General features: G+C 34.9%; 1 protein-coding gene across 1 annotated transcript; it reads right to left on the minus strand.

The window, feature by feature from the left end:
* Window positions 1–246: 246 nt before the first annotated feature.
* LOC143546502 (cellulose synthase A catalytic subunit 2 [UDP-forming]-like) lies at window positions 247–7636 on the minus strand. Its single transcript, XM_077038162.1, has 14 exons — window positions 7435–7636; window positions 6899–7094; window positions 6596–6813; window positions 5937–6045; window positions 5658–5841; window positions 4811–5077; window positions 3868–4213; window positions 3547–3684; window positions 3336–3461; window positions 2928–3140; window positions 2564–2843; window positions 2270–2466; window positions 1395–1745; window positions 247–1082 (listed from the first exon to the last, which is right to left on the minus strand). The coding sequence occupies exons 1-14, from the start codon at window positions 7513–7515 to the stop codon at window positions 501–503; spliced, it is 3288 nt and encodes a 1095-aa protein (XP_076894277.1). The 5' UTR covers window positions 7516–7636; the 3' UTR covers window positions 247–500.
* Window positions 7637–16351: the final 8715 nt, after the last annotated feature.

Consider the following 16351-nt stretch of genomic DNA (forward strand, 5'->3'; position numbering starts at 1 on the left):
TTAAAATCTTAACTTCAAAGTAAAAGAGTCATCTTAAAGAAAGATAATTAAAATTTTAACATTAGTGGAAAAGATGATAATATCATGACAAACACTAAATATAAAATAAAGAATGATTACTATCAATAATAAAGACAAGCTGCAAGAGATGCAATTTTTGATATACTGAATGAACAAAAAATTGTAGTTTACTTTTTAACATTTCAGTAGATTGATAAAAATGCTAGAATGTAGACAGAATATAGATTCAAGAACAAGTCCTAATTCATAAAATAAAAATAAAATATTAAATTACACCGCAATAACTAAACTTTATGTTCTTCCTAGGATTACAGATCTTTCTTAAAAAGTCTATCCTTCACAACCCACAAAAATTACCAAATTTCAAAAGAATCAATGAAAAAGATTTTTAAAAACCAACCCTTTTTATCTACACACATTCACCGACAAATATCCGGTTTTCACCTCTGTTTCGTGTTTATTCTTCGCTCGTCGTATCTTCAATCACAATCCAACCCGCAAACCTCTAGCACGATCCCGCCCCGGTCCAAAAACGGGTTGATCCGGACCCACAAGAGCGAGAAAATCGAAGCCAACAAAATAGACCACACAATGAGAATGGTGGGAACACTGTTTTGTTTCCCCATCATACCTTTAAGGAAAGGGTAAAGATGTAAAATCACCCATATGGCGAAGAACAACCGACCGAAAAGCGGGCCCCACGACTCGTACCCGTTGCTAATCGCGTCGGATATCCCGACAATCACGCCGATTATGTTGATGATCAAAAGGGTTAACGGTGGGAGTAAAAGGGTGGTCCATTTGAAGAGATAAAGCTCTGCAAAATCACCATCATCACCACCCTTTGATGTGACCGTAAAGTTTGTGTTGACTCCGGCTAAGACTTTTAGAAGACCTTGGAAAAGTGCAAAAAGATGAGCGGAAACACCACCGATTACCCAAAACTGCTCGTTTCTCCATAAGTCGTCGATACCGACACGGCCCCATTGGATTTCTAGAATACTTGTAACCGCGATGGATAAAAACATGAGCATGAAAAGAATACTGGCATAGTTGCTTATCTGCAAATGACATTTGATAATCCCATGAGACTCTATTTTTTTTTACTAATACGCGACTATGTTACAAGATTGATTCATTTATTTATTGGTCTATTCGGGTTCACGTTAGAGACGGATCAAAGAGCTAAAAAATAGTATATTTGAAATAATATTATTTTGTTAAATGATTTTGACACTGATTATGTATTTAGAATTAAATAATTTTTGAACAAAAAGTGTTTCGGGTCAAGTGGTCAACTCAATCCAGCCGTCTTTGACAGGTTACCCAACACATTACAAAAGATTGAACAAAAAAAAAAGCAAACTTCTTACCTCGGGAACAATAAACTTGCCGGTAAGTAGACAAACAGCCGGAAGAGTACAATAAGCAAGCAATGGGACGGATGTCAATGGATAAACAACCGAGTTTATATATGAAAACCTTTCTAATGGTTTCAAACCACACCCATACCCGTACCATATTGGACAATGTCGGCTCAACAATATTTCAACCGACCCAAGAGCCCATCTAAGAACTTGGTGAAGACGATCAGAAAGATTAATGGGAGCTGAACCCTTGAATGCGGCCCGTTTCGGAATGCAATAAACGGAACGCCAACCATGGCAATGCATCTTGAAGCCCGTTAAAATATCCTCAGTAACCGAACCGTAAATCCATCCAACCTATTTTGCAAATACATATTAGTTATAGCCTTGAATAAAATAAGCAATACTAAGACAGTTGATAACACTCCATTTTGTGGGACCTACCAAATTTAAATTCTAGAGGTGGCAATTTTGACCCGTTTATCTCTTAACGGATCAGATGAGAAAAATCAAGAAAAATAACTAGTAAAAAAATGGAGCCACCTAAAGTGTATCTTGAGTGCACATAGCCTCCTAAATCACTTTTTTCAAAAACATATATTAATATTGTAAAAATATAACACACTAATTATTCATAAAAACTTTGAAAATGGGTTGATCTAGGTTATGTTTTATCTCTTAACGGTGCAAATGAGTAAAATCAAGAAACTAACGGGCCAAAAAATAGATTATTTATATAAACTTCAAAACTTTTGGATAAGAAAATGTTTCGAGGCAACCACATATAAAATATCACTACTTTTAAACCCGTTTGGATCCAATACCTAACGATCCTGGCCCATCCATTTTTCCACCTCAAACTTATTATTGTATTCACATACCTCTTTTCCCCATTCGGTTTTATCTTCATAACCACAACTTATAACATGAATGGCTTCTTTCAATAGTGATGCTGATGAGGCACCTGGAGGAACACCACCATCCTCCAAAAGTGTTGAAGCAATAAACACCGGAGATTGACCAAATTTTTTCTCAAACTTTATTTGAGGCATAAGCGATGACTTTTCACTATCTATTCCTACATAAAATAAAATAAAAAATCATTTATTTTTATTATTCCACAATAACAAAATAAAAGTATTTCAAATCGGGCCTCGTTTAAATACGTTACTTACCTTCGATTCCTTCTTCAACGCGCTCTAACGCGTATATCTGAATCGAGGTGTCTTTGCTCTCCTTGCTCTTTGGTACCTTCTCCTTTGACTTTCCTTTGGCTTTCTTCTTTCTCGATTTGCAACAACAACATAATACCCATTTAGGCAAACAATTACACGTTTTCCCGGGCGGTTTTTTCTTGGTCGGGGCATCATAACCGTACAATGCTTGTCTCCTGAACACACACCCCGTTCCAACGTATATTGGCCCTTGGATTCCATCTAGCCCTTTCATATTAATCTAAACATAAAGCGGATATTAGGAACGTTACATCCTATAAGCTATAAAGGTTAACTAGAAAAAGTCAAAGGGGATGGTACGTACATCAAAGAACACAACATTACGATTCGAGTATCTATCATGACGATCAATACCATCAAATCTTTGAGGAAACTGAACATAGCATATTTTCTTTCCTGATGTGGGGTCCATCATGAAACACATCGCTTCTCTTAATGCTTTGCTGTTGTTTATGTAGTGATCACAATCGACATTGAGCATATAAGGTGCATTTGAAATGACGGCCGACACTCGGATCTTCAAGAAAACAAATGGTCAGAACTCAGAAGCTTTATTTAAAAAACATATTATATAAACAGGTTTCCCAATCTAACAAAGATAAATGATTTGTTTGTTAAATAATATTACAAGAAAACATTTATTATTATAAATATTTAGTTTCTTAAATAAAGCGATTTAGTAGTTTGTATGTATTAAGAAAAAAGTGTATACCAAAGCGTTCATGGCACCGGCTTTCTTGTGGTGGTCAAATCCAGGCCTTTTTTCACGAGAAACATATACAAGACGTGGTAACTCGTTTCCTTCTATGTCATGGACACCATTATTCCCAAGGAAAACCTATTTTCATAAAACAAGAACGTTCATAGATATTAATTTATTACTTCTTTTATCCAATTCCTAATACTTCAAACATTATGCTTACCTGGATCATTCCTGGATGATCCCTAACATCATTTCCAGGCCATGGAGTACCATCTTGCATTGTCCATCCCTCTTCCGGAACCTTTTGTGCCATTGTAACGAGCCCGTTTATTCTTACCTTAAACTCTTCATATTCCCTCTGTGTTTCAACCAGTTTATCATTAGTACAAATCATTAACCAAAGCAAGAAAAAACAAGCTCAAACGGTCAACCTTTTAACCTTGTAAAAGAAATGATTAAATTTGGACAAAAAGGTCATTACTGCAGGTCAATTGTTCTAAAGTCAACAGGTTTGACCCAATAAGTCAAATAATATTCTTACCTTCATAGCACGACGTTCCCGGACAAATGTTGGATGCACTTTATCTTTAAGATAATCAACTTTTTCAGCAAAATACCACTCAGGAGCACGCGGTTCAATGCTAAACTTTTTGCAAAACGGGACCCACTTTCTTGCAAATTCAGATGTTTCTGAGAGAGCTTCAAATGTAAGCATGGCGGCACCATCATCAGAGACATAGCAAGCCACCTTGTCCACAGGATAATCCACCGCCAGAATCGATAACACCGTGTTGGCAGTAATTAGTGGCGGTTCTTTCATTGGATCCACCGTACTCACAAAAACGTCTACCGGAGCCAACTCGGATGGCTTCCCCTCTTTCTCATACCTAAAAAGAAGATTATATAAAAAGTTGTCAAATGTTGCATCAGATGTAAGTTTGTTATTCTAGTGTATTACTTTAATTAAAAGGTAAAATTCTCAAGTCTAAAAATATGTTTTTTGAGCTTTTAGTCACATAACTTTTTTTTTGCATATGCGACATTTGATGTAGTGGCTGCCATGCCATATGTCAATGACACATCAGCAACAAAAAAGTAAAAACAGTTGAAATGAGCTTACTTGTTTACCGGTAATAAGCTGTCTTATATTACACCGCTAATCTAGTTTGCTAAAAAAAAGTTTACAGCTTGTCTGTATTTAGTGCAGTTTACCCTTTACCTTTCATAGCTCACAAGTTTCAACCAATATAGTTTAAACGAGTCAATTCGGGCTTGATTTTTCTCTAAAGAGTCAAATTTAAAAACTCTGAACGAAAAATGAAGCGGGGCAAAAGGGTTGAAAATTGTCGAAAGTGTTATTTGAAGAATTCGCAAATAATAGAATAGACACAAATGCTGTTCACCGTGTCAGTTTTGACCCATTTTCACCTTTGCTCGTGTTTACAAATAATGTAAGTGGCTTAAAAGGGGTGGGGACCACATACCTTAGTGACAATCGATCAAGATAGGTTTCACGCTCAATTGGGAACCATTTCGGGAATTGATCAAAGATCCACGAGACTGCAAACCATATCTCACAAATGACTGATATGAGCCATAACGCGTATGCATCATTAACGGGGTGTAGGATTCTATAGTGAAAAAATAGACCAAGAATCGCCATACGAATCAATATCACCATTCGGTATGGATTTATCTTGCTTGAAGGAATTGGTAACTTTCTTGAAAGTGGTTGTCTTCCCTCATCCATCCTATACACACATAACAAATAATAAATTCCTAGAAAACCATACCTTTAATGCATACGCATAAATATATATACATATACATACATTATGCATGTATGTATGCGTGCCTACAAAAAGTGAGACAAAATCAAATACACTTTATTGCACCTACTAAAACATTTGACTCGCTTTGTTTACTTAAAAAGTTAATGAAATACCTAAAATACTGTTCTAAATCTTGGAGACTAGAATCAATATCTTACTTGGATAAAGTAATAAAATCAAGTAACTTGTTAAATATACGATTCGCATATGACAATAAAATCATACACTTAATTGCACCTACTAGAAATTTAATTCACATAGTTTACTTAAAACTGTCTAACCGCCAAAAAAAAAACCTAAAATATTCTTTTGAATGATTAAAATCAATATATTACTTTACAAAATCATACGATAAAATCAAGTAATTTGTTAAAGACGAATTCTTTTGCCATTATCTTCTAAAAGATTTGCTTTTTTTTCTTGAAACAACTACCGTTGCTCGAGAAATAAATTAACGACCATTGAATAAGATCAAATAATATTGGAAAAAAGAACATACTTTGGCATATCGGGATCATCAACATCTCCATCATTTTGGCCACCGCCACTATCACCTTGATGCCTAACCATTTGTAGTTTATCATTTTGCCTTTTTCTCCATTCTTCCATTCTATCTTTCCACGCAACTGTTCCATATCCATAAACCGCCAAATCTTTCTTAGGATCCATGGGTCGAGGTGGCACTAAAACATAGAAGACCAGCAATAAACATATGAAAATAATCCAAAAACGCTACAAAAATTGAAACTTTATGTTTGATCAAAAACCAAATACTTACAAGAAATTGATGAAGCAGTGTCAGAAAATGGCATAGGATGAACACGCTTTGCACGGTTCATAAATGGTGGGATGATTAAAGCATGCTTGTCAGCTGAAATCCCATCATCCTATAATAAACAAAATAATCACATTAACTAACAAAATAAATCACAAATCTTGACTTTGACCAATGGACTGTGACGGTTTGTACTTAGCAGAGGTGCTTAAACTTTTCAACACAACATCATAACTAGGAAACGTTTGCATCACCTTCATATATTTTCTAACTCTACTACTAAACTTTACAGCTTGAAATCACAAGGAAACTAAAAACTCTTGATTTGACCAATATGACCCTATGACGTTTTTGTACTCGGTGTTCGCAGGTTTCGAAATAAAGACAAGTTTTTTTATATAACATCATAAATTCAAAATCTTTTGCACCGCCTTCATATATTTTCTAACTCTACTACTACACATCACAACTTGAAATCACAAGAAATATCACAATCTTGATTTGACCACCGACCCTATGATGTTATTTTATTCAATATTCACAATTTTCAAAATAAAGTCATTAAATATAGAGTATACGCATCCGGTTACAGATTTTATGATCACTACTACTAATTTATACATAATTAAAATCACAAAAAGAAGAATGTTCTTTTATTATACCTCTTGATCATAAGTAAGAAGCGGAATCTCGGGGTTTAGAGCGGCGGCATCCACCTCTGAAGGGGTGGCAAATCCAGAAGCATTAGACGCACCCCGCCCGATATTAAGGCAGGAAGAAAGAACCGCCTCGGAAACACCATGAGAATTTGCAAGATCAAATTCATGGTCCAAATCATCAAATCCGTCCTCGTCTTCATCACCGTCAACTCGTGGACTCCCTAATCATCATCCAACTTATTATTTTTCACAAAATCTTTAAACTTAACTAAAATTTCAAACACAAGATTCATAATTTATCGCTACCTTTAATCCGTTTAAACCGAGTTTTGCATTGAGGGCAAGCTTGATTACCCTCTCTTCTTTCATATTCATAACAAGGTCTACATATAGGGAAAGCACATTCATTGCAAGCAACAAATGGCTCACCATCAACTGTTATCTCAATCTCATCACCACAAATCTGGCAAATCTGACCACTTAATTCTTTTACAGAAGTAACCTGTCAAAAAAACCAATATCAAAATTTCAGACCAAGAAGTCAAACCTAAAGTCAACTACACTGTAAAACTAAATCTATTTAAATTGTTTTATATATAACCCAAATCTAACTTATGAACAGTATTTATTATCCAAAAGGGTAAATTCTTGCACACTATTCAACCCACCGACAGAAATAAATATAAAAAAACAAGCTTTAATTGATTACACAAACCAAAGATCAATAATTTAGGCTCAAAAATTCAAGATTTTGCATAATTGGCAATAAATTGAAGCAAGATTCAAAACCCAATTCAGAAAATCAAAGATTTAAATTAATAATAATAATAATAATATCTTACTCTTCCAACTTCATCAGCATTGATAAGAACAAACTCATTCCGGTTGTGTGAACCTGCAATAAGCCTTCCTTTTGTATCCATTGAGTCTCACAGACTAATTTCACCTCAAGAAACACACACACACTTCACAAGATAAGTTTGTGGCAAAACCCCATCAAGAAATCAAGAAGAAAGATGAAAGCTTTATCTCTCTACACTTGTGTTATGTGTTGGTTCTGTGTTCCCTCACTTTCTTATTCTTAAACCAAACCAGACCCAAATTAAAATACTAGTGAAAACGAAATGTAAACAGCAAATACACGTAATTTATAAATTAAAAAGCCAAGAAAATAAAAACCCACAAAGATTTAATAATAATAATCAATTGGGGAGTTGGGTTTTGGTTAAAATGACATAAAAATCAAAACTTTATAATTTTATAGAGGGAGAGAGAGTGGCTGGCTTAATACATAAGGAACACATACATGATACATATATCACAGATCGCTTTGATGGGGATCTGTATGAGGGTTGGGTTTGCTTTGATGAGTTGTAAATGGGAGGAAGTGGGGTCCACCATGTACGGTTGGTTTTGGAGGGTAAAATGGTAATTTTGTATTTTGAAACCGTCGGTGGGGTGGGTTTAATAATAATAATAAAGGGTTGTAGGATATTTTGAGTGGTGGCCGGCGGTAGTGGCGGCGGGTGGCGGCGGTGGGGTTTTACCGGGAAGTACATATACGTGTAAATATAATAATAATATCTTGTATGTATGTAATTATGTATTGGTAAACAGAAAACATAATACATGAGTTAGAGCTTGAGACATAGTTGGGTCACGTGCACTCCATGTGCTTTAAGTTAAGTTTTATAGATCTTATTATTATTTTTAAATAAAGTTTTACTTCAAGAAGAATTTTATCTTATTATTTGTTTTTCTACCATTTTAGTTTAGACGGGTTCAGGTTAATTAGCGGGCCGGACACACAATCTAGTTCACGAGTTAATCTGTTCAATCTGTCTTTTGATAAGCTCAAAAATTAATATATTAATATGCTGCGACTTAAAACATATTTTAAAATTTCTGTCTAAATTTAGAATGCAAAAGATAAATAAGCGGATGCTTTAATTTAAACATGATTACTTTATATACACTTGTAATTTTACCGTTTGAATTAAAATTCAAGTTAGACGTGTATGATTTATGTCATGCGTGAAAATTCATGCATGTTTAGGCGTGTTAGATTGGTTCAATCTGTTAGCCTACGAATAATTAATAAATGAATTTGAAATAATGTTATGCTTTAAATGTGTATTACGTTATAGCTAGTACAACACACTATCATGGTAACAAGATATGTATAAATTGAATAATATATAAATGTCACTATTTCTACAAGCAACATTATTCTATAAATTGATTATACTGATTTAATGCTTACTGTTTTTTTTTAATTTAGTTTATATATTAAATGAATTTTTAAATCATCACAACTATCAAATGTCACTATTTCTACAAGCAATCAAACAATATGTGATGTAACATAAGGTGGACAGCCACCCACAATTTTGTCCAATCTACTTTGGTGTTTAATATGTACTTTCTCCTACTAAAAAGTGAAATATTTATATATAACAACATATTAGTTAATATTAGCATCTTCAATTCAATAATAATGTCAATTAAATGATTGATTATAGCTTGAACATATAGCTATAAAATAAATAGTTTTTCATATTTCTTTGCTTACAAATTACTGGTTTATAAACTTTCACTTTTGATTAGACTGTGATTTAACTAGTCTGCTGAAAACCGTACATGGTTTGCTGATTTGATCGGCGGCCGAGTGTAGTGGGCACTAACCATGGTGCCACCACCATATCGAAGCCACACTGTCACCAGTCACCACCTGCCACGTCCCTACTCACCCCCCCTTCTCTGCCCCTTCAAAACTATTGCAGTAGCGCCTTTCCTTCTGCTGCCTATACCATAGCCGTTTAATATGCCCATGTGATGCCCTCCTCTCTTTGTCCGTTTAATATGCCCATGATGGGGCTTGAACCTACAACCTCTCACAAGTAAAACAAGGGACTTTCCACTGTACCAGTTCAATCTTAATAGTATGCATTCCAAGTATTAATTTTTATGGGGTCCTTACAAAATTTAATATATCGTTTCTAAGTAATTTTTAAAAAACATCGGTGTCCCGGGACCCCGATCAGACCTATGTGGGTCCGCCCCTGTTTGTGTCGGTGCATCAATGGGAATCCTACCATTTATGTTGATTACATATCTTAAAGCCAATTATTATAAAATAAAAAAATAAAAGAAATTGTCATTGTCATTGTCTATAAAGCAATAATTCTTTAAATTATGAAATAACGGTTTAAAATACTCCAAAATTATTTAATTGCAGCTTATTTGGTTTCACGCCAGGTTAAATGAGATATTTTTATCTAAACGGTAACTATAATTATTTTACTTCTACCTAATTGACAGTCTAGAGGTCAATCATGTTTCAATTTTTGGCTCAGTTGTTGTTTGGTTCGAGTGTAAAACCCAACCCAAGAATTAGGGTTATATTATATTATATTTGGTAATGTATTGACTAACAAGTTAGGTTAGTCTATATAAACCGAGTTATGGTTAGACATTAGACATGTGAAGTTGGTGTAACCGAGTTAGGGTTCATCAAACCGAGTTAGGGTTTATGAGTTTGTAATCAGTTTTTGGAGTTATATTTTCTGATTAATATAAACGAGAGTTATTCGTTTAATTCGTGTTTGATTATCGACCTGAGACTTGAATTGGTATCAGAGCCAAGTTCAAGAAATCGATAATCAAGGAGGAGATCGACAATCAAAAATTCGTTTTGACAGTTCCGTGAAGAAAAAAACTGTTGTTGATTGAAGCCGGAGATTGAAGTCGCGATCCGAAGTTTTTTAATCGTTCCGAAGTTGTGGAGAAACCAGAATAACTTTTTGGTGTTTATCAATCAACCGCGTGATCGTGATTGATTTGCTGTTACAGAGACAACAAGCGGCAGCAATCGGAATCGGTGGTTTCCGATCAAGTTTCTGTATTGGTGCAAAGCAAAGTAAAGCCAACATAAGATTATTTGTTGAATTGGACCTCTACACGGGTACGAAAAAACAAAAGAAGCTATTGGAAGTTTCTAATTCATTCATAAGTTTTTTATCTTCTGATCCAAGTTTGATGATTGATTACAAGAAAAAAAAAGGGAGTTATACTCTGATTGATTGTGTGGTTAAAAAACAAAAAGAAAAGTCATCAGAAGTTTTTTTTGTTTGGCGACGAGAACTTTAAAGGAAAAGAAACAAGCAATTTGGTTTAATTTCTATTGGTTAAACAAGACTGGTTTGACCATTATTGTGAAGTTTTTATTTGGGTAGAACAAGTCGATTCAATTCAGAGTTCGTATTTTATTGGATTAAACGAGTTAGGTTTGAATCAAGGGTTGATTTATTTGTTGCGAGTAAGCAGGTTCGGTTCTGAAAAGTTTTCGGGACTGAGTTGTTCGTATTTGTTCCAACGTAGTGGAGCAAGGGTGTTCAATAACGTCAATGACAGGTGACAAAGAAGAGCCAATAATCCAACCCAAAGTGAGTGGGGCGATATCGTTACAGGTTCCAAAGTTGAATGGAACTAATTACTTCACATGGGCGATTGTGGTGGAAGCGATCTTAAATGATCAAGAGTTATGGGAAGTTGTTCAATCGAATGAGGGTGCGGTTATTGATGCGAAGAAGAATAAAACGGCAAGAGCGTTTTTGTTTCAAGTAATAGAAGGTGATATTCTTCTTCAGATTTCTCAATACAAGAATGCCCAAGAAATATGGATGGCTTTAAAAGCACGGTATGTTGGGGCTGAGCGAGTTCAAAAGGCTCGACTGCTAACGCTGAAAAGTGAATTTGAGCAACTCAAGATGGCGGAAAACGAGACTGTTGACGAGTTTGCAGGAAAATTAACAGGTATGGTTTCAAAGGCAACTAGTTTAGGTCACGTGTTCGAGCAAGATGTCTTGGTGAAGAAGTTACTAGATGCAGTTCCAGATAAGTACTTTTAACTGGTAGCCTCAATCGAGCAAAGTGTTAATCTTGATAGTAAGATGTTTGAAGATATTGTTGGAAGACTTAAGGCGTTTGAGGAACGTCTACGAGGGAGAGAACGCACTTCAAATTCATAAGGTCAGTTACTTTTCAATCGATCGGAAAGTAATTACAAAGGAAAGTCGTATGATCAGTCCGATAGCCGAGGTAAGGGTTGGCCGAGTTCACAGGGACGTGGAAAAGGCCGGGAAACCGGAGGTCAAGACCGAGAGGATGAGGATCAAGATGGTTGTGAAAACCGAGATGGCCAACATCGTGGGTCAATGTATACGGGTCAAAGAAAAACGAATGATCGTCAATGGAGAATGAAGGATATGTCACAGGTTCAGTGTTACCGTTGTGATGAGTTCGGTCACTTTGCGTCTACATGTCCGGAACGTATGAAGAAAAATGAAGAGTCTAATTTGAACAAAATTGATGATTTTGATCCAAGTTTATTTATGATTAAAGGTGATCAGAAAACGGTTTTTCTGAATGAAGACGGTGTGATTCAAAGGCGTTTCGAAATTGAACCATGGAGAAAGATGTTTGGTATCTTGACAACGGAGCATCGAATCACATGACGGGTAATAAAGCGTATTTTTATAAGTTGAATGAAAAAGTCACGGGAACGGTGAAGTTTGTAAATGAATCTTGTATTGATATTCGGGGAAAAGGGTCGGTCTTAGTTGAAGGAAAAATAGTTTGGAGCAACGTTTGTTGACTGATGTCTACTACATCACGAGCCTACAGTACAATATCTCAAGCAACGGAAGGTGGATGCGAGATTCACATGAAACATGATTTGCTAACCATTAAAGATGATACAGGTATGCTTTTGATGAAGTTGAGAAGGACCAAGAATCGATTGTACAAGATTAGCCTCAAGATAACAAGTCCCGGTAAACGAGGTATCATTGGAATGAAGAATTTTGCAGGTAGGGATCTTCAAAGAATTGGACTGAAAGAAGACAAGCCGGTTACGAGCCATATTCCAATCAAAGATCCAAGTTCCAAAATTAAAAGTCCAAAGAAGAGTGTTTTGGAAGTTAAAAGCGCGGTCAAGAAAGAGATTCAAACCCAAAGGAAGACGTGTAATGATCAAACGAAGCAAGTGTGTCTTCTAGCCAAGTGGAGCCGAAAGAACATTGCAAGAGATCATGAAAAGCCTCAGGAGAATCAAGAGAATGATGACAACCGTGAAGTTGAAGACCCGTCAATTTCGAGTAGGAAATTAGGGGGTGAGTCGGGTGGCTCGGGTACAACAATTGCGGGGGTGATTGTTGGCTCAATTGTTGTTGGCCCGAGTGTAAGGCCCAACCCAAGAATTAGGGTTATATTATATTTGGTAATTTCTTGGCTAACAAGTTAGGTTAGTCTATATAAACCGAGTTATGGTTAGACATTAGACATGTGAAGTTGGTGTAACCGAGTTAGGGTTCATCAAGAGTCAAAACGAGTTAGGGTTTAAGAGTTTGTAATCAGTTTTTTGAGTTATATTTTCTGATTAATATAAACGAGAGTTATTCGTTTAATTCGTGTTTGATTATCGATCTGAGACTTGAGTAACAAGTTTTTTAGGTTGTCAGGTTAAATTGATCAACCTAATCATGACATATATTTTTATTTGTGCCACATAAGGCTAACCCGATCATATCCACACTTACATTGCGTAACCAAAAAAAGAAAAAGAAAAAAGAACTTGCTTAACTCATTTGTTTATGTATGTCAAACTGATTGACTAGTCATCAAGTTGTGGACTTATTAATTGGTACGCGGGTGGTAAAGCGGGTTAGGCTGGTTAACAACATGTTTAACCAAACGAGTTAAGCATTTCAAGTTTTCAACACGAAAACGACATGTTTAATCAATTAAATAGCTAACCCAAGCACGACCTGTTTATTAAACGAGTTAGATATGACTACTTGACACCTAATTATTTATGTGTCTTGTAAGAAATTGGCATCACTACTAGACACTTGGTTTGCTAATATGTATACAAATATTTGACGAATAGAAATAATACATCAAATGTATATGTTACAAGGAAACGGCTCAAAATCCTACTAATAGGAATTATTCGTTGACAATGATAGTGTTTTAAATGAAAACATAATGATGCGAGTAATAGTTATGCAACAAAATCACGTAAAACACTTGAATTCTAGAAACGAATATCAATAGTTCAAACATAATAACAAATCTCACATAACAAGATCAACAAAAGAATGTCACTATTTAACATGTAAGTTATCATTAATTAACAACAATTAAATGCTCAAATTAACTTGAGAAGTTTACTAACATAAATTAGGCACTTATGTGTGCACAAGCACACAACATAGCAAAACATAGTGAACGCATAACATATGGTTTTGAAGATATATTCTAGTAGTGTAGGCCTATGTCTTTTTAGAAACACTCCAATGTTAGTTTTAATACAGAATATTTGTCAAAATGTGTCGAAGGATGTAGGGTCACATCTTACAACATATTCTTCCACCAATTAAATCTAGAAAAAACTAGTTATCAACCAAAATCTTGCAACATTTTACAAAGTATAGATTTTTAAGACTGGAAAAAAAGGAATACATATAAAAATCCAAAACCAGAATCTTTTAGATCAAAGCCCCAAATTTTATATGCTAAATCAATCATTTGAATTATTATATCATGTTGTTTTTATTAATTGATTGAACTTTTAGAAAATAATAATATTAGACATGATATGATAGGTAATTTGTCTTGAAAAGAAAAATAACAAAAATAATTCAGAAAGAAGCATGTGAGGTGATGTAAGGGCAAGTAAAACCACATGTCATGACTTATGAGTTATGACCATGGGCCATGGAGTGTTTAATATTTTTAAAATAACTTATTTACATATATATTTATAAAGAAAACGGTGACAAAACAAAATGCAATTATTATTTATTAAAAAAATAAGAAAACATGTGGGGACGGATTCTTGTCAATGGCTTGGCTGGCATCATGCCATTAATTCCTGTATCTGCACTACATGTTAAACCACACCACTATTTACTTGGAATATGATCCTTTATATCTTTTGTAAATGTAGATTTGAGCTTTCATGTTTTTATCAAGAATATCATTGTATTTCATAACTACTAGAATAAAAGTATATTACCAACATAGTTTACTATATGACTGTTATGGATGATAAACTCATAAATTGTAACCTATTGTGCATAATCACAACCATGCGTGGTCATAACTAGGCGCATCCGGGCATTTTACATCATGTGACGTCTAGTCAGCTTTTAAGCATTTTGTAAAAAGTGAGTGTAGTGCGAAAAATACCCCAAAACGCCTATCTCTCCTCTCCCTCTCTCTCACAAAACCCTCAAAACTTGTGCCACACTAGCGTTTTCTACAAAACGCCTTGCCCAAAATGCCTAGCCAAACGCCCCCCGGGGGGGGGGGGGTGCCCTCGGCGTTTTCGGCTCAAAACGTCATAACTTAACCCCACTACTGATGGTCTTACAACCAAGCATGTTATTTTTCCTTAAGCGGGTCAATCTTCGTGACTATGATCATCTTGGTAGCAATGATCGATTTCGTTCTCTTAATTTTTAGATCGAGTCACCTGCAGATAATCTTTTGAGAGGTCAAAATGGGGTCATGAATTCTTGAGGTGTAACTTTTGTTCTAAAATATAATTAAATTTAAACGACTAGTGATGGAACTATGACCAGTGATGAATGATGATATTTAATGAATAAACAACTTCCAATAAATGTTGCATATTAAATCATTTATTACATCATGTCAACGTCATATTATATAGAGTAAACTGTCATATTCATCTTTATGGTTTGACAAATAATGCGAATTTAGTTCAAAAAGTTTGTTTTTTGCATATGGACCCTTCACGTTTTTCAATTTTTGCCAATTACATCCAAACAACTAACCATGTTAAATTTTATCGTTAAGTGTTAAGTCAAGGGTAGACATGTCTTTTCACTCTTTCTATTATAATACTTATTTCACTTAACTGCGGTTTTAGTCCTTGTGATTTGTCCAAATATGCGGTTTTAAATCAGTAGTTTCAAATTTGTATTTTTCGTCTTTATGGTTTCATTTCACTTGCAATTAAACCCGAATTCACTAATCTTGTTAAGTCAGGTAGTTAAACACATCGGTGTACCCTTCACGTGAGAGGCAGTTTTGTCCTTTTTTTTTTCTTTTTTCTCAAATACACTCTAGCCCGTCACGTGAGGGGGCTTGCGAATTAGGGCTGAGGTTTATTTTAGGAAAAAACAACAAAATTGGTCATCACGTGAGGGGCACGCAAATTGGTTAACGACCAGACTTTACGGGATTAATAAATTCGGGTTTAATTGCAAGTGAAATGAAACTACAATGACGAAAATCACGCATTTGATAAGGACGAAAATTGCAAACTTGAAATTATTGGACTAAAACCGCATATCGGACAAACTACAGGGACGAAAACTGCATTTCACTGAAATAAATATTATAATAAATAAAGAGTGAAAAGACATGTCTACCCATGACTTAACGGTTAAATTTAACAGGGTTAGTGATTTGGATGTAATTGACAAGAATTAGGAAACGTGAATGGTCCATATACAAAAATTAAACTTTTTGGACTAAATTCGTATTATTTGCCAAACCACAAAGACAAAAATGACACTTTACTCTGGCAAGAATTAGGAAACGTGAAGGGCCATATGCAATAAATTAAACTTTTTGGACTAAATTCGTATTATTTTTGGTAATATAAAGCTGATATTTTTGGTAATTTCTTACGAGTTACAATAGATGAATCGGGAGAGTTATGAA

The sequence above is a fragment of the Bidens hawaiensis genome, unplaced genomic scaffold (genome assembly GCF_021521415.1).
Source record: "Bidens hawaiensis isolate Kalapana, Puna unplaced genomic scaffold, B.hawaiensis_p1.1 tig00014356_1, whole genome shotgun sequence".
Taxonomy (NCBI): Eukaryota; Viridiplantae; Streptophyta; class Magnoliopsida; order Asterales; family Asteraceae; genus Bidens; species Bidens hawaiensis.